At 49.1% G+C, this 19,675-nt stretch overlaps 1 protein-coding gene across 1 annotated transcript in view; it reads right to left on the bottom strand.

Annotated features, from left to right (window-relative positions):
• Positions 1-1,716: 1,716 nt before the first annotated feature.
• Positions 1,717-19,675, bottom strand: part of LOC149336072 (histone deacetylase 1-like) — a 40,159-nt gene continuing 22,200 nt past the window's right edge. The window contains exons 8-13 of the mRNA XM_089552571.1: positions 18,864-19,113; positions 14,843-14,951; positions 14,680-14,738; positions 11,044-11,415; positions 4,120-4,182; positions 1,717-2,342 (exon numbers count right to left, since the gene is read on the bottom strand). Of these exons, the coding sequence (XP_089408697.1) occupies positions 4,127-4,182; positions 11,044-11,415; positions 14,680-14,738; positions 14,843-14,951; positions 18,864-19,113 (846 nt within the window). The 3' untranslated portion in view covers positions 1,717-2,342; positions 4,120-4,126. The remainder of the gene's footprint in view (positions 2,343-4,119; positions 4,183-11,043; positions 11,416-14,679; positions 14,739-14,842; positions 14,952-18,863; positions 19,114-19,675) is intronic.

The raw sequence follows: 19,675 nt of genomic DNA, 5'->3' as shown, positions 1-19,675 counted from the left end.
GGGTTCGATCCCGGCCGCGGCGGTCGAATTTCAATGGAGGCGAAATTCTAGAGGCCCGTGTGCTGTGCGATGTCAGTGCACGCTAAAGAACCACAGGTGGTCGAAAATTCCGGAGCCCTTCACTACGGCGTCCCTCATAGCCTGAGTCGCTTGGGATGTTGAACCCTAATAAACTAAAGAAACCAAACTTCTACTGACGGCTGAAAATGGAAGAGATTGAACTTCCGGTTCCATGTTCCAGCCGCAAGCAAAGTTCCAGTTGGCATTGAGTGGTTTCCAGCTGGAAATAGAAACTTTACCTTGGCACGCAGTTGTCAAAAGTAATACGGGAGGTGCTTGTATGTAGATCGTGAATGATCACTCCTTGCCAAAGTTAGCAAGCATCAGCGGGAGAAAGAGCAAAATGATGGCGATCAACGATATTATTATAGTAGGATACAACTTAAAGAAACAGCAGTTGCTAACACTGGGCCGCGGCGTCTTGTATTACTCCGCTGGCCAATCGCAACAGTAAACGAAATCAGCTTTTTAATGTTTGACTATATCAGACAATCTATGTATCAAAGTTCTAGAGATCATAATTTTTTTTCTTGAGATAAAACTTCTTGTTTACGTAACACAAAACGTTTAAGCAGCGGTCTACGTTTTCGTCGTGGAGGAATTCTGTGCGCGGAGGCTGAATGTGGGTGGAGCTTCACTGCAGACTTAAGTTGTATCCGACTATAGTCAACTTACGAGATGACTTGCTGCCCCACCCCCGGAAACTTGAGGCTTCAACAATTTGTGTCTCAGATCAACACGGGCCCTTCAGCACTATGCAAGTCCTCAAGAGGCAAAGCCATCCCAACCAATGCCTCCAGTGCATGCATATTTACTTCCTACCATACTACTGGAACGCTCCAGCTCAAGAATTTATCTCGGACAACAGCCTTGCTGCTAATACAGCTTCACCACAAACCAAAAAGATAATTTGATGCATACATACAGATACCACAAGGTTCTACTGTAAAGAGTTTTTGCTGCAGTTACTTTATGCCGACATGCATACAACTATGCAATGCTGCCATATAATCTGATGTGTTCCCCAAGTATTATGTTAGGTTGAACCACAAGAAATTTTAGTTCCTTATTGAAATGTGCAGCCATTTACAGTTCTTAAGAAAAAGTGCTGCTGCAATCCACCTGCAAACAGTAAAGGCATACAAGAATATTATGCGAAGCATACTACTTTACCTACCACTTCAGCCCTTCACCGTGGTTATACGCCTCCAAATCACGTGATACATGACGTCACACCACATGACACGATGACGTCACGACACTGGAGAAACGGGGGCCCACCTCGCGCCGTCGCTGTGCGCCTCCAAATCACGTGATACATGACGTCACACCACGTGACACGATGACGTCACGGCAGTGGAGAAACGGGGCCCACCTCGCGCCGTCGCTGTGCGCCTCCAAATCACGTGATACATGACGTCACACCACGTGGCACCACCTCGCGCCGTCGCTGTGGTTGTGCGCCTCCAAATTACGCGACACGATGATGCTTCGCATTCTCCAGGCTTAACCAAGTTAAGCCTCAGCCATTTTTATTTTCATGCATTGATAGCTTTCCATTCCTAAAACCATCGGCCCAATGCCTAAAACTACTGCGATCAGTAAGACGATAACTGACTTGTGCACGGTTCAATGTGCAAATAATGACAAAAAAAGTCCATCCTGAAAATTTTTAATGAGCATGAGAAACGGTAGCAAAATCAGTCGTACAGTGGAGACCAAGAAGCACTGATCATGCCACACGCACATTTAATTGTCGGTCGCTCCTGTCGACCGCCAGAGAACAAGGGGTTTCAATTAAGACTTCCATCAAAAATTCATGACAACCTCCTTGTAGAAAATAAGGTAACAAAACAAAGCAGAGGGCAGGGGAGGGCATTTATATGACGATTTGAACACTTTGTACACATGGGAAATGCCGCAGTCAAGAGCTGGAGCACTAACGACGAAGGCAATGCACTTTTCGATGAAACATGACGAGCACGGACAATAAAAAAAGACAAAAAAAGAAGTGGGGGGAGGCGGGTACACACAGAGGCAGCTCTGGGGGGCGCATGAGTGAGACGATAAAAACTACTTTCTTTTTCTTCTCGCGAAGAGTCTGATAAATACAACTATTTCTCCTCTGCACCTGCGACGACACTGTGGCTTGGTTGTTTCAGTGGAACGGGGTGGTTGAAGTCTCGCGATAGCTGTGATGGCTAGTGATAAAAAATGTCTCTTTCTGTTCCCTCCTTCTCCTCCTCTTTTCTTGCATGAAATGTGGGTAGGTGAAGTGTTCCCTGCGGAAGTGAAGAAAAATTTGCGCATACACACACGCAACAGCGCCGCGTACAACTGCTACCGACACTGCATTCTGACAGAAGCACCTGAATTCAATCGAGGTCTTCTTCTTCTATGCCTACTTCTTACTCTTCATATTCTTCAAAGCTCACCTGAATGGCATGATAATATATATATATATATATATATATATATATATATATACCGTATTTACCCAATTCCAACGAGCACACAATTTATAGAACAAAAAAAAATTTCAAGCTCAGATTTTAACGCGTGCCCGATATTGGTAATGAAAAAAAACTACACGCCCCGCTTCTAACGTGCATGTGACTTCCACGGATGAAAATAATTTGCCACCGTGTTTATATTTTAAGGAGAGATGCGGGTGAAAAAAAACGCGACTTTTTTCGATAAAGTCGATTTTGTATTTTCTTGCGTTAAAGAAAATACAATTAAAGCACTCGCGGTGGCTTGCGAAAGTGCGAATTTGACCGAATTTCGGGAACGCGGCATTTCGCTCCACGGCGTCGCCCGCTCTTGAATTTTCGCGGGGAAGTAGGCCTACCCATCTTCTACCAGAAGCCACTTCGGCAGCGGCGCATTCTTGATAAAAATACGAAAAAAAAAGACCGTTTCCCGCCCGCGTCGAACGTCGCGACTGGCCCTTCAAATCACGTGGTACGATCGGAGCCCTTCCATTGGCTACGAGCATTCCACCGCACGGTCGGACGCAGACGCTCATTCTTCGTTCTGCCGCCACCGAGACGTGAACCTACGCTTCTGCCCGGGTTTTTCTCCTTTCTCCGATATGGATGCGACTGAGAAACGAGATTTTTGTTCACGCAAGTTCCTGACAAAGCATCAGTATAAAGGAAGACGCTCGAAGTGCAAGCGGAGAGCTCCGGTGACGGGAGGTTCGTCTGCTGCTAGGCGTAACTGCGGCAACGGCGATGCACCATTTGGATCCTTCAAGCTTCTTGCGGAGCATCCATGACTTCGTCAGTGCATCTGAGCGAAAGATAAAGATGTTCGCCGGCCAAAACAAGCGTAAAAACGAGCGTGGAAGCGCTGTTATCTGTGAGATCAGCATGATGCACGACCTCGTCAGCGGCGCGGCGTGCCCCGCCTGCGGACGATGTTATCTCCGTCAGAGAATCGGCCGCAAAACGGAAAGGACTCGCATCGTTTTTGGAACTTTACCGCCGAAATGACGCGTTTCTGACAACCGTTGTTTCATCAACATATTCTTCGAGCCGCGTATCTCGATCGTGCAAAGGCAGTGATGAGGCGTCCGCCCGCGGCAGTGCAAGGGATACCGTCGCCGTGAACGTGGTCCGTGGTCGTTGAGCACGCGACCAATGACAAGCGCCACACCGGTTGAAAACGGCTCCTGCGACGCAGAAAACGACGAGCAAACGTGCTCCCATGTTTGCCAGCAGTTAGTGAGCTCCCACATCGTATAATGGCGATGACGATGGCCAGCTATGGGGCAGTTTCGGTTTGCACTCGAATCCAACGCGCATGCGATTTTGAGACGTATTTTCCCCGAAAAAAGGTGCGCGTTGGAATTGGGTAAATACGGTATATATATGGCTATGCCTTGAAAAGCATAGCTGGTTGGAACTGTTATCCATGCAAGTTTGTACACAAAGTTTGCAATGCATTGCAAACAAATGATACATCACTGAAAAGTGCAAAGTAAAACATTACTTCAGCAGAGGAGAAACGACGGGCTTTAAAGTGACTGCATAAACTCCACGTTCCTAGACCTACCTTCGACTCAAGGCTTTGTATCTTTATCCACTGTTGAGGTGTCCATCTTCTTGTCTTCCTTATCTACAACAGAACAGATGAACAGAGAAGGCAGGTCAGTAGACACATCTTAGAATTTTGAGCAATGACGCCTTAATTATTAGCACTATAGTAGGATACAACTAAAAAAAACAGCAGTTGCTAACACTGGGCCGCGGCGTCTTGTATTACTCCGCCAGCCAATCGCAACTGTAAACGAAAACAACTTTTTAATGTCTGACTATATCAGACAATCCACATATCAAAATAATAGAGCTCATAATTTTTTTTCTTGTGACAAGCTTCTTGTTTATGCAACAAGGAACATTTAAGCAGCGGAGTACTTTTTCGTCGTGGAGGAATTCTGTGTGCGGAGGCTGAATGTGGGCAGAGCTTCACTGCAGACTTAAAGGTGTACTGAAGAGGATTCTGAACTTGTCTTTTTGCCGCGGGAACTCGATCTACACGTTCCGAGCTTTCTTAGAAACTGCGATTTACTGCCCTGTGTGGCCGATTTCCCCAATTAAATCGAATTAACGTCCGGCTCCCGCCTTTTTTTTTTTTATTTCTGCCTCGTACGGTGGGCGGAGTCGACCAACGCGTTGAGCGCCTTTCACCCAGTCCTGTGGCGGCTTGCCGCTCTGCCATCGGCGGAGTAATACGTAGTAGTCCGTAGTAGCAAATAGTCCGCGCGTATTTTTATTTCTTCGGGCTTATTTTGCGGCTATATTATCTGCGAATGAAACTATTTATTCATGGAAACCTAAAAAACAAAATAAAGCTGTTGTGTCCCCTTATTGCTTTTGTGTGTGTGCGCCCCCGCATCCTCCTCCTAACGACCACTCGCATCCTCCTCCTAACGACCACTCGCATCCTCCTCCTAACGACCACTTGCCCCTCGTCGCACGCTGTCGCCAGATGCCCCCCCATGGTGCGCCCCCGCATCCTCCTCCTGTTTTGGGAAGCCACTCCCTCCCGTGGACGCTTCTCCGCTCCCTCCTTTCTTCGGGCGGCCAGTTCGGCTCCTGCCTCGGTCGACGCTGGTCGCACCCTCATCGGCTTTAAATAAACGAAGTCTTAAAGTACCGTGTGCGTCTTTCGCTGCATTCAACACAGCGACCGGACACGACAGTGGCGACGAGAAAGTGGATTCGACCCGCGCTACGCAACGCTATTGACAAGCCATGGCTACGCGAGGGTTTCCCAATCAGATACCAGAGTTCAACGGCTCATCGTGGGTTGGACGCCTTCAGTTCTACTTTGAAGCTAACAACATCACAGACCCAGCCTTGAAGAGGGCCAACCTGCTGACGCTGTGCGGGGAGCAGACCTACGATACTGTCTGCGCCCTTATTCAGCCAAGCACACCAGCGGCAGTGTCTTACGACGACATCGTAAAAGCGCTGCAAAAGCACTACGACCCAAGGCCATCCGAGGTCTACAGCCGGGCTCGCTTCCAACGACGAGATCAACTGGGAGGAGAAACTGTGAGCGCCTACGTAGCCGCGCTCAAGAAGCTCGCTGCCGACTGCAATTTTGGAACGCTGTCGACAACAGCTACCGGGCAGGAGGGAGACGCAGCTTCTTCTGCTAACACCACCATGCTTCCCTTGGACGTGATGTTACGCGACAGATTTGTGTGCGGACTGAGTGACGAGTCACTGCAGCAGCGCCTGTTCGCTGAGAAGGACCTCACATTCAGCAAAGCTTACGACATCGCCGTTCGAGCGGAGAGCGCCGGTCACCAGCAGAGAGGGATTCGCCGGAACACCGAGCCGGTACACCAGACAAGCAACCAGGTGTGCAAGCCTTCTGTTGTTGTAAAATCGGTCAAAAAGGCACAACGCTGCTGGCGGTGTGACGACCAACACAACCCCCAGGGATGTCGATTCCAGTCAGCCACGTGTAATTTTTGCCACAAGCGAGGGCATATCGAAAGAGCATGCATTACGAAACGGAGACTTGCCAAGATAAAGTCACCTTCCCAGCCTAATCACAGCGTCAACGCCTCAGAGAATACGCCGCTATCTGATCTCCATGGAACAACATCAGCAACACCATCTGTGTTGTACGACCTGAACACCATGAATCTCGGCACGCGACCGAAGATTTTTACAGAAGTAAGCGTACATCACCAGCTGATTAAGTTCGAGGTGGACTCCGGCGCAGCCTGTACTCTGATCAGTGAGGACACGTTCCGAACTTCATGGCCATCTGACGCACCCGCCCTGCAACAAGACGACACGCACCTGCGAACGTGGTCAGGACAGAATCTGCCACTATTGGGCTCTGCCAACGTGCAGGTTAACTACAACGGCCAGACCCATACGCTACCTCTGCTTGTTGTGAAGGGCACAGGATCAAGCCTTCTAGGGAGAAACTGGTTTTCTCCACTAGGCGTGATGATATGCGGCATACACCAGACGCCGAGCCAGAACATGGTTGAGCAACTGCAAGAGAAATACGAAAGAGTATTCTCGGAAGAGATTCCAGGAAACGAAGGGCCCCGGTCACACTGGAGTTGTTGGACAACGCGCAACCCAAATTTCTGAAGGCCAGGCCGGTGCCGTTTGCTCTCCGAGATTCAGTTGAAAAAGAGTTGGACAAACTGGAGCAGCAAGGTGTCATCGAGCCGACGCAGCATTCAGAATGGGCCACACCACTTGTCGTAGTTCGCAAGAAGAACGGAACCATACGCCTCTGCGGAGACTACCGGAGCACCGTCAATCTTGCGACTAAAGCGTCCTCTTACCCGCTACCGACACCTGAAGAAGTATTCAGTGTACTGCGTGGCGCAAGAGTCTTCAGCACATTGGACCTCACCCAGGCGTATCAGCAGCTGAAGGTGAGCGAGTCAACTGCTGAATTATTGGCAATTAACACTCTGAAAGGCTTGTACAAAGTCAAGCGACTGCCTTTTGGCGTAGCTGCAGCCCCGGCCATATTTCAAAAATTCATGGAGACAGTGCTTCAGGGCATCCCAGGAGTTTGTGTCTACCTTGACGATGTCATCATCAGTGGCACTTCCACTGAAGAGCATGCAGTGCGCCTAGAGCTCGTTCTCGAAAGGCTAGCAAACGCTAATTTGTGCATAAGCAAATCGAAGTGCTGTTTTGCGGTGCCAGAGGTGCAATTTCTGGGACACCGAATTGATGCGGAAGGCATTCACCCTACCGAGGACAAAGTGCGAGCGATCACAGAAGCACGAGCTCCAACAAACAAGCAGGAGCTACAGGCTTTTCTCGGACTCTTGACGTTCTACGACCGGTTCTTGGAACAAAGAGCTACCGTGGCCAACGACTTATACCAACTCCTTCGGAAAGATGTGACATGGACATGGTCGCCACGCCATCAGCAGTCATTCGATGCCCTGAAAGACCTGATTCGAAGATGTACAGTCCTCCGCCACTACGACGAAAGGAAGCCTCTGCTTTTGGCTTGCGACGCATCACCGTACGGAGTCGGCGCGGTTCTATCGCAAACTGACGAGCAAGGAAGGGAAGCTCCCATCGCCTTCGCCTCACGTACGTTGTCGCAAGCAGAACGCAACTACGCGCAACTTGACAAAGAAGGGCTAGCCATCGTCTACGCGGCGACACATTTTCACCAGTACATTGCCGGCCGGAAGGTGACCTTTATAACCGATCACCGACCGCTATTGGGCATTCTGGGACCACAAAGGCCTATGCCACCAACTTTGTCTCCGCGAATGACACGTTGGTGCATCAAACTCTCAGCGTACGACTACGCTCTGGTCTACCGCAATGGGAGTAAACATCAAAACGCCGATGCGCTAAGCCGTCTGCCACTAGACGCAACTGTTGACGAACCATTTCCACCAGGAGACGTTCTGATGTTCGAAGCACTGCCAGAACCTCCGCTTACAGCAGGCACAGTTGCAGCATCTACGCAGAAGTGCGCAGCTCTCCGGCTAGTTTACACAGCTGTTCAACAAGGCAACGTGCATAAACTCAAAGGGGACAACTTCGACGCTTACCGCAGGCGAGCTACAGAGTTGAGCACCCATCGCGGCTGCATCATATTTGGGTCCCGAGTTGTGATGCCGAGAGAACTACGCGCACAAGCTATGTCTCTCATCCACGCCGGACATCGGGGCATCGTTGCAATGAAAAAGTGTGCCAGAAGCTACATGTGGTGGCCTGGCATTGACAACGACATCGAAACAGTGGTGCGAGAATGCAGGCCTTGCCAGAGCAGCCGGAGCGCCCCGCCGAAAGCTCCTGTCCCAGAATGGGAAAAGCCAGACACACCATGGCACACACTGCACATTGATTTTGCAGGACCAATTGAGGGCTGCACTTTCCTTGTGGTCGTAGATGCCTACACAAAGTGGCTTGAGATAAGGCAAATGGGACAGACGACTTCGGCAGCAGTCATTGACAACCTCCGATCACTATTTGCAACGTTCGGCCTGCCGCGCAAGGTAGTGTCGGACAACGGAACACCGTTTGTGTCTGCGGAGATCCTCAAGTTTTATCGCGACAACGGGATCTCATCAGTTACATCGGCCCCCTACCACCCAGCGACAAACGGACAAGCCGAGCGCTACGTAGCCGAGCTAAAACGCGCCCTTGAAAGAGATCAGACAGGCTCGCTGCAGCGCCGCCTTGCGCGCTTTCTCTTCAAGCAGCACACGACGGTTCAGAGCACAACAGGCGAGACCCCCTCGAAAATGATGTTCGAGCGTGAAATGCGAACCCAGCTCACAGCCATCCTCCCCGAGCCAAAGGCAGAGACGTTCCGGGAAGAAAAAGCAATTCCGCGCTGCGGCACGCTTAATGAGGGGCAGCGCGTCCTCGCCCGACAGTTTCTGAAAAAGCCACGCTGGGAGGAAGCTACAATTGTCAGACGCATAGGCCTGCGCTCTTGGCTCGTCAACATACATGGCACAGTAGCACGCCGACATCTCAACCAGCTGCGTAGATTTACGACGCCGTCTGAGAGCTGTCCGCCAGCGGAGAGAACACGTGCACCATCTTCCCACATAGCCTGGCACCTCTTCCCGGAAGAAGAGACTTCGCCCAGGACAGACCTAGGAGACACAGCGAACAACAGCCAGCCTACAAGTGTTTCTCCCCCGAGCGCACAAAGCCAGCGCGCCTCCACGCGTGAGCGCAGACCCCCTGCACGATACCAGGCAACTTTCTAAGGGGGAAGGAAGTGTTGTGTCCCCTTATTGCTTTTGTGTGTGTGCGCCCCCGCATCCTCCTCCTAACGACCACTCGCATCCTCCTCCTAACGACCACTCGCATCCTCCTCCTAACGACCACTCGCATCCTCCTCCTAACGACCACTTGCCCCTCGTCGCACGCTGTCGCCAGATGCCCCCCCATGGTGCGCCCCCGCATCCTCCTCCTGTTTTGGGAAGCCACTCCCTCCCGTGGACGCTTCTCCGCTCCCTCCTTTCTTCGGGCGGCCAGTTCGGCTCCTGCCTCGGTCGACGCTGGTCGCACCCTCATCGGCTTTAAATAAACGAAGTCTTAAAGTACCGTGTGCGTCTTTCGCTGCATTCAACACAGCGACCGGACACGACAAAAGCGAAAGCAAAGCCTCCACGGGACTGGGTGAAAGGCGCTCCACGCGTTGGTCGACTCCGCCCACCGTATGAGGCAGAATTAAAAAAAAAAAGGCGGGAGCCGGACGTTAATTCATTTTAATTGGGGAAATCGGCCACACAGGGCAATAAGTCACTGTTTCTAAGAATGCTAGGAACGTGTGGATCGAGTTCCCGCGGCAAAAAGACATGTTCAGAATCCTCTTCAGTGCACCTTTAAGTGATTATAACCTGCCCTCGATTTTCATGTTCATAAAAACCGAAAATGAAAAATTTGTGCGGAAAGCTCAACTGACATTCATTCCAGCTTTCATGTCAGACCTCGTCTCTCTCTCCCTCTTTGCTCACTCACTCATCTCAACTCACCACTCATTTGGACTCACTCCCTCGTTTTGACTCAAGCCACACAGGGGCTCACTGAAGTGCTCAAGTGGCAAGCCCCCGGGCTAACTGAGACGCGCGACAAACGAAGGCCGGCACCCTCCCCAGCACCGACATGGTGGAACTTGGACAAAGCTTTAGACAAATCCCTATGCGGCTCATTACTGCACCCACGCAATCTAGCAATGGGGAAGGGACAAACACACCCCTGTCACCCCGCTTCCACGGAATCTTCTTCAACCCCACACTAACGTCAAGCTGCCTTGCCCCTAGCGTGCTCCGTCGTGGCAGTAAATTATTCCTCCCCTCCGCTGCCAGCACAAAAAAAAAAAAAAAAAAAAACTAAGCACCTGTCGCCGTGAAAACACAGACCATTCGAACCTGAGCCAGGACTCACTCACGACTCAGATCCTGATCTTAATGCGAGTTCGGACTCACCTACGACTCACATCATGATTGTGATTCGAGTCCCGACTCACTCACCCCTCAAGGTCTGAATGTGAGCCCTAGTGAGTCGACTCACGAGTGAGTTCGCCAACCTACGTACACATATGAATTAAGCTGCCAGCTAACACACAGCTAGAGCGAAACAAAACTGCGCGAAGGCGACTAGCCCAACATCATGTCTTACTTTAACACACAGCCCCTCTACGGCCAGACTCGCCTGGACCCCACCATCCAAAAGAAACCAACATGGGTAACCAAATTCGAACCACAGGCTTCAAAACCAGGACCAGGATAGAGAGCACACTTCCCCACAGCCACGGATGATTCCAATCATTCATAGGCTACTATGGCCACTTGTGTTTGTTCATTGGCATTTATGCGCAACATCATCCTTGGTGCCACCAGCTAGCACTGATCACCCGTCATATGCAGCGGGCGAGTGGCTCCAATTTCTTTACCGCTCATTTGAAAAGAGCAGCGTCCCGTTCAGCTACAACACATACCATCGGCCTCTTTCTTCAGAGCCTGTGGACCATCTGCACCAGGAGGCACGGCGACTTTGACGTCCACAGCCGGCGATGTCCTGGCTTCGTCGTCACCCCCCGTAGGCGATGGGGCAACCGCAGCGCCCCCTGTGGGAGTCGCGGCCGTGTTTGCGCCCGGAGTGGCTGCGGCCGAACCAGGGGCCGAACCCTTGCGGTGCTTCTTGGGCCGGTGCGAGCGGTTGTCGCGCCGGTTGTCGCCCTCGTCCTCGGAGTCGGAGAACTCCTCGTCGCAGGCCACGCGCTTCTCTGAGGCCCGGATGCTGATGCGCTCGTCCGGGTTGACCTTGTCCTCGTCCTCGCTCTCTTGGTCCATGGCGTCTTCGGGGATGGCTGCATTGCATCATGCACAGCTTGCAGTACCCATTGCACGATACCAGAGTGAGTTCGCAAGCAATCTGTTGTGTGAGCTGCTGCTCAAGCAATACAGCAGTACCCGGGTGGTGGTACAAGTGACAATCGCAGCGCGCAACCGTAGGGTGGCTGACGGCAAGCCAATACTTCTGCAAGTCTCCACACATACTCGCATGACATGTGATAACACTTCGGGAAAACACCACACGGGCCGAAAGAATTACCAAAGTGGCATTAAAAGCAAGCCCTCCTTTAAAACAGAAACATAACTTACATGATAACCAGGTGTTATTGGGGCGAGTTCATCACCATCAGCCTGACTACGCCAACTGCAGGGCAAAGGACTCTCCCATGTCTCTCCAATTAACCCTGTCCTTCGCCAGTTGCGGCCACCATATTCCCGCAAACTTCTTAATCTCATCCGCCCACCTAACTTTCTGCCGCCCCCTGCTACGCTTGCCTTCTCTTGGAATACGCTCTGTTGCCCTTAAGGACCAGTGGTTATCTTGCCTTTGCATTACATGCCCTGCCCAAGCCCACTTCTTCCTCTTGATTTCAACTGGGATGTCATAAACCTGCATTTGTTCCCTCACCCACTCCGCCTGCTTCCGATCTCTTAATGTTGCACTTATCATTTTTCTTTCCATTTTTCTTTCCACTGCCATTCATGATCTGAGAGAACCTGCCATATGCGCTCCACCCCATTCTTATTCTTCTAGTTATTTCCCTCTCATGATCCGGATCAGCGGTCACTACCTACACTAAGTAGACATAATCTCTCACTACTTCCAGCACCACGCCATTAATTGCAAACTGCTGCTCTCTTGCTAGACTGTTAAATATTACTTTGGTTTTCTACATGTCAATTTTTAGCCCCACCGTTCTGCTCTGCCTGTCCAATTCATTGATCATGCTTTGCATGTCCTGAGTGACTTAGCAAGGCAATGTCATCAGCGAATCGCAGATTACTTAGGTATTCTCCATTAACTCTAATCCCTAACTGTTCCCATTTCAGGCCCCGGAATACCTCCTATAAACAGGCAGTGAATAGCATAGGCGAGATCGTGTCTCCCTGCCGAACACCTTTCCTTATTGAAATTTTATTGCTGACTTTAAGGAGAACTACGGCAGCTGTACACCCTGATTCCGCAATGCCTGCATGACTGCTGAGGTTTCTACTGAGTCGAATGCTTTCTCGTAATCAATGAACGCTATATACAGGGGCTGGTTATATTCTGCGCATTTCTCTATCACCTAATTGATAGCGTGAATATGGTGTATTGTCGAGTATCCTTTGCGAAAGCCTGCCTGATCATTTGGTTGACTGAAGTCTAAGGTTGTCCTGACCCTATTAGTGATTACCTTAGCAAATATCTTGTAGGCAACAGACAATAGGCTGATCTGACTGCAATTCTTCAAGTCCTTGACGTCTCCTTTCTTATTAATTAAGATAATGTTAGCATTTTCCCAGCTCTAGGTACGCTCGAGATCACAAGGCATTGCGTATACAGGGTGGCTAGTTTTTCGAGCACAACCTCTGCTCCATCCTTCAACAAATCTGCTGTTATCTGATCCTCACCAGCTGCTTTCCCCTTTTGCATTGTTCCTAAGACTTTCTTTACTTTCTCCTTCATTACTGGCGGGATGTCCCATTGGTGTGCTCTACTGCCCCTCTCAGTATCATTCTGATTACAATCCCTACTGTATAGATTTGTGTAAAACTCTTCGACTACTTTAACTATCTTATCCATAATGCTAATGACATTGCCCTCTTTGTCTCTTATCGCATACGTCTGTTTTTTACCTATGCCTAATTTTCTCTTCACTGCTTTTAGGCTACCTTCGCTCTTTAGAGCATGCTCGATTTTCTCCATGTTAAACTTCTTGATGTTGGTTACCTTACGCTTATTTATTAACTTCGACAGCTCTGCCAGTTCTACCCTGTCTGTGGAATTAGACGTCCTCGTGCTTTGCCGTTTCTTAATCAGATCTTTAGTCTCCAGAGATAGCTTCCCGGTATCCTGTTGAACCATTCTACCGCCTACTTCTACGGCGCATTCCGTAAAATAAAAAAATAAAAAATAAAATGAACTAAGCCCACATTTTTACACATCCAGCATGCCTTAGATGACACAGCCATAACATTGAATGGCTCGTGCATGACGAGTGGTGGTGCGGATATGACGAAAGCCTGACTGTGGTACAGATAAAGTCTAATATTGCAAGTGGAATGTAGGCAGCGGTGAAGTTCACAATTTTTAAAGCAGTTCTTTCCGCTTTCTGCAGAAAAATTATTCTCTAGACGTGAACAGATTGTTCGGACTGTTCCGTTTCTTCGGACCATGTTCCGGGTCCCACAGAGTTTGAAAAATTGGTCAGCGACTGTAACTGAACTGCATGAAAAGAAAACATAGCAAAAATGCCAAGGTGCCGCACAAAGCAGGTGCACTCATAGAGTTTCTTACTATTACCTAGAGGGAAAGCTGGCGGCGCTGCACTTCAGCCACCATGGACGCCCAAAGCATCATGGGGCGGTGAGCTACTTGTTGCGAGACAGTCGTATTTTTTCGGGAACACGGAGTGGCACTACTAAGACGTTTCATTCCGAAAAGGCTGTTTGTGTGTGCACAGACGACTTTCGCGCGAACGCAGTGCACAAAAACCATAGTAGTGAAAATGCATAGACACACGACGCCAATAAAAGGTTTCACTTTTCCGAAATGCCATTAAAAAACCTCTTATAGTATTTAAGCAACAACATCTTTTTTGAAAACATATTTACTGTTAAAACTGCGCCTGTTAATTACGAAATATTAGTTTTTATAGTTTTCTTCACTAGGCCAATAGGAGAGCGAGTCGTCTCTAATTTTGGGCAAACTTTGCACTTAAATGCTTTTCTGCTCGTTTGTTGCAATCATTAGACCAGATATCGAATGTTAGGACGTTTGTAGTTATCAAACAGCTTTATTTTTCTATTATTTTTTGGCCAAAAGTTGCAGTTCCGCAACAAGTAGCTCACCGCCCCATGATGCTTTGAGCGCCCATGGTGGCTGAAGTGGTCTCGAGGGGTCGCCATGCAAACTCCCACAGATGGGCTGCCAGCTTTCCCTCTAGGTAATAGTAAGAAACTCTATGGGTGCACTGTCTTTCTTCCAATTTTTTTTCCATGCCAACTGTTGCTATCTTTTTCAACGCACACCACCTCATATGCAAACCTGCACGAAACCATGCAAAAAAACTCACGCTGCATCTGGACGCCCGGTGCATGAGGAAGCATTCGAAGGTTCTCAAAGAGCCTAGTCCTGAAACAGAAAAAGGACGGCTCGTTTTAGGTGAAATCCACTTAGCAACGAAACGAAAGAGCAGCAACATCTCAGGTGCGGATAGCAAAACAAAGGATGCGCACCTGATTTTCTCAAGGTACTCTGGTGTGTTCTGGTTGGCCATATTGGAAGGGCTGATGTGCAGCTTGAAGTCTGGCCCAAAGTACTCGAAGTAGTCATTGTATGGGAGTTCTGCACAGAAGCATACGAACGGAGGAGGCTCAGGAGTCACTCGGGCAGTTCAGCCGAGCCTGGGCTCGACTGTTAACTCTCAAATACACAACTGAAATCACACATGAACAAAAGTTTGCTGAAATAATGCAGAGCCTTGTCCCCACACTCTATACTGACGGGACCAAATTGTCAGTTCAAGTAAAAAGGAAGGCCGAATTAAGAGGGGACACTGGTCTTGAAAAGAAAATTTTATTAATTTAGTCATAGCTATGAAATTTACAGGGCACATGTATTTTTGTGCGCTGATTCTAGATATGTCATTTAATTTGATGTAAAACAATTCCTTGAGCACTTATGTGCTTTTTATGCAAATATTTTGCGGAGAGTTTTGAAGAAAATCTGCTGCAGGAGACTCGCTGAAATGCATGCCATTGGGTTCTCTTGACACCAAGGAATACAATAAGGGTAAAATTATAATCCTGTCTCTCATAGAACTTGAGTAATAGGGTACTGAAGCTGCCACTTCAGAAACAGGAATATACACACTTTCCTTCTCATTTCTGAAGCGACAACTTCAAAACTCTATAACTTAAGTTCTATGATAGGCAGAAAGACAATTTCACCCTTATTGTATTCCTTGGTGTCAAGAGAACCCAATGGCATACATTTCAGCGAGTTTCCCGCAGCAAATTTTCTTCAAAACTCTCCGCAAAATACTAGCATAAAAAGTGCATAAGTGCTCGAGGAATTGTTTTACATGAAATTAAATGACATATTTAGAATCAGCACACAAAAATACATATTCCCTGAAGATTTCGTAACTGTGACTTCATTAATAAAAATTTTTTTTTCAAGACCAGTGTCCCCCCTTAAGTAAGTTTGAAATAAATAGATTCCATTGTTCAACAGACCATAAAAAAGCAACGTACAATACTGACCTGCATAAAACATGAGGCGTAACGTGGGGATAGAAAAAAAAAAAAGTTTTCATATGCATGCAATGCAAGCAAGGAAAGCTCACCTAAGACATTGATTTGCATATTCAACGCTGCTGTGATCGTTGTCATTGGGTGTATTGTCCTCCACGAGTCCCATGTCAACAACATTTTTTCAAAGAAGTCTTCAATACCATCAAGTGCATTCGATACTCATCATTTCTTGAAAGCACGACAAACGAGCCCCTCGGGAATGCTTGTCCAAGCGCCCACGACCCAACTTCAGAGCATGCTCAAGAGACCCATCTCAGCAGTTCGGCGGCAGGCCCTCCATATCTCATCCAGTACATGTAGCAGCACTTGACAAGGCGCTGATGCCTTTGGCAGGAACGATTACCATATTTACTCGCATAATAGGCGTACTTTTTCTCCAGAAAACCTGGCTCAAAGTTCGGGGTGCGCCTATTACGCGAGGTAAAATTTCCGGAAATTTTTCAACTCGCAAAATTGAACATACCGCATAAATGCGCCCGTGCATGGGACGCATCCTGTTTTCCCGAAGGAAATAATTTTTAAAAAAATATCCGTGCAAGGGCCGCGCCCAAACTTTCCACAACCCACGCGGGAATAGCCTTCGAAATGCACGCGCCGTGGCCTCCGCGGTCAGCTGTGGCTGCGAGCAACGTGCGCTTGATCGCGGAGGCCACACACGCACACAAAAGCTTCCAGGTGCCACCCACGGATGGCGCCCCAGATCAAGCTCATCATCATCAATGTTTTCGTCTGCCGCGAACTTTTGCTATCCATATCGACACCAGCATCATCAGCTCCAGTCTTTTATGGCTGTCAAAGGGCCGGTTTCTGTTGTAGCGTGTTAGTTCATCGTAGTTGTGGCTCTCTTGCGCTGCTGCCGAGCGTTGCTATTTTAGCACGACGGACAAGCGCCCTAATAGCTACACGGCTGGGAGTTAGATCTCGAACACGGCAAGTGTGCGGCAGGCCGGAAATTCGATGTGGACGAGGAGTGCGGCAGTTGCGACTGCGGCGTGCCTAACTTTTCGTATGCGACTCTTATCGCCGCGGTTTTCGGGGTCCTAAGACCGGAAGGTTTCCGGCTGGAGATGAAGCTTTCCAAACAGACGTTTAAAGTGAGCATCCCTGAAAACTGTGTGCGGCTGTTCCACGCGATGTTGTTGTACGTGCTGTGGGTCCGCAGCATCTGCGACGGCAGCAGCACTAGTGAGGACTAGAAGTTCAGCAAAAACTTTATTAAAATAATGACTGTGGGGGTGGGGAGGCGTCGGCTTGCAATCGTGCAAATACAGTATTGATCACAGTGCCAAGTTCGGAGTGCGCCTGTTATGCGCGGGAATAAAAAATCTGATTTTTCGCGACTGAACTGGGGGTGCGCCTATTATGCGAGTAAATACGGTACTTGCCTTTTAAAAGCAGACGAGTACCGGCTTCGCGGTCCCAACTCCGTACAAGGTATGACTGTCCTGCTTCTAACAGTGTGGTCATCACGAGGTAAATGTGGTGAAATGGTGTGGAAATAGAAACTACGAACTGCCGCCGCATCTACGTACTGCCTCCTATTGCTGGATGCCTGATGATGACAGTGCGCAACAATAACAAAACCACAAAACCAGAACTGTGGATTTCGGGTGCGGCTACAGCACAAGATGACCCCAAATTTTCTGGAATACCTGCCACAAAACAAAATCTGTACGGTGAGGCACGGGGAATGCAATCACGCAAACCTATTTACGGCTGATGAAATTTATTCACAACCATGTACCACCTCTTCAAGTGTTCACGCTGCATGCTGCGTAACAAATCACAATTGAGGCGTTGACAATGTGCCAACCTCGCACCACTGCTCAATGCTCGTGGTGCACTCTCATGACTGCAAACTGCCACGTTGGCAAAGTGAGAGCGGCACTTAGTGGCCGTGGCTGTGATCACAGCTCGTGGATTTGTATGCTGCAGGAGAGCGTTCAGAGCACCCAAAATTCTGCAGACTGCACTTCAAGCGAAGAATTTTAAAGCGAAAGCCTCTAATGCCTCATCACTGTCGACAGAAGGTTGTCAGCAGAGGTGTCATGCTCTTTCTAGTCAAACCACATAAATAAACAAAACCGAGTAGGAAATTGGTCGAGTTGGGGAATTGAACCAGGGTCTCCAGAGTGCAAAACAAGCATGCTAACCCCTCCATCCTAACCACTCCGCCATGCCAGCTCAATGGTTTGGAACGAACAAAGGCTTGTCTAAGGCCTGTCTAGTGAACATGGTGTCTTCATTCACTCCCATCTTCCTCCCTTCCAGTTACAAGGGGGTTCAGGTGTCCAAGGAGGTTCAGGTGTCCACCGAGACATGGGAGACAGATACATTACCTTTCCTCAAAAAAGATGCCCAGGCTTAGCTTGGTTAAGCCAAGAATGCATTGCATGTATTGCTTGGCTGGGTGAGGTATTGCTTGGCGGCACTCGATTTTCTCAGCAGCTTTTCCTCTGTGAGGTATGGATGGATGGATGGATGGATAGAAGGGGCCCCTTTGAAACGGGGCGGTGGCAACCACCACAATGCTCAGCCATTATTTTTTTATATTTTTTTAGTGGTTTGGTGGCTGCCCGGCCGTGCCCAAGGGCTGAACTGAGTGATTGCAATATGCTACGCATAAAACCAGTTTACCAATGACCAAGGCATAGAGTTGAACAGCGGATGGTGTTGTGGACTCCCTGGCAGCGTCTCAAGACGCTGTAGCATTCCACTCTTAGAATTGAAGCTTAACATCTTAATCACACATCAGCGACACAAGCAGCAACACTGCTCTTAAGGCTTTCGCCTCCCTGCACTTTGGGTCAACAAAGTGCCCCCCTGAATTTTTTACAAACTCGCATCGTACCCACATACTGCTCAGTCACGGTCCTATCACCTAGGGTTCCTGCGGTATGGAAATATGAAACCACAGAGTGTGCTGTCTGTCCCCACTGACCGTTGGCGATGTCGACGCCCAGGGCCACGGCTGTCTCGTAGGTCCAGCAGCGTGCCACGTTGCGGATGGTGTAGCCTCCTCCGCCCAGCTGCAGCAGGGGCAGGTTGTAGCGGCGCACAAACTCGGCGCACTTGCCGTGCCCCTTGAGGGTCAGGTTGAAGCAGCCGAGGCGGTCGCCCGACAGGGAGTCGGCCCCACACTGGAGCACCACCGCACTGGGCTGGTACATCTCCATCACCTTGGAGATGAGCTGGGGGAGGAGAAAAGGAGACGATGCCACCATTCCAGTCACCAACCTTCACTTCCTTATTTTTTTTTTCAGTTTCCCGAAGCTAGAGGGCCGAATGACGTATCAACTAATAGGTGAGTAAATACAGTATAGTGTACAGTCGGGGACAAAAGTCTCCGGACCACGTGTTCCTCTAACGATGCTGATAGCTCTGCTATCAGTCGGCGGCTGGAGACCACACTTGTGGAGGTAAAAGTTAAATTTTTGTTCTTTCATCTCCACAAGTGCGGTCTCCAGCAGCTGCCTGATAGTAGAGTTATAAGCTTCGTTTGAGGAACACGTAGTCCGGAGACTTTTGTCCCCGACTGTACCTTTGTCTCTGCATAGTATTCAATTATATCACAAAAGGCGACATTGTACAAAAAGAAAAAATGATTACACGCTTTGATACTGATACTGCGTGCTAGCTATGGAGACACAATCACGTTTCAATCCCATTTATCCATCGTCGACACCACTCGCGCACTGTCAATGGCAATACAGTCAAACCTTGCATGCTAGGCTAACAACCAGGCAGACCTCT

Source organism: Amblyomma mixtum, chromosome 7 (genome assembly GCF_055824585.1).
Source record: "Amblyomma mixtum isolate Tamu chromosome 7, ASM5582458v1, whole genome shotgun sequence".
Classification (NCBI taxonomy): domain Eukaryota; kingdom Metazoa; phylum Arthropoda; class Arachnida; order Ixodida; family Ixodidae; genus Amblyomma; species Amblyomma mixtum.
This window is presented reverse-complemented; position numbering and strand designations above follow the sequence as displayed.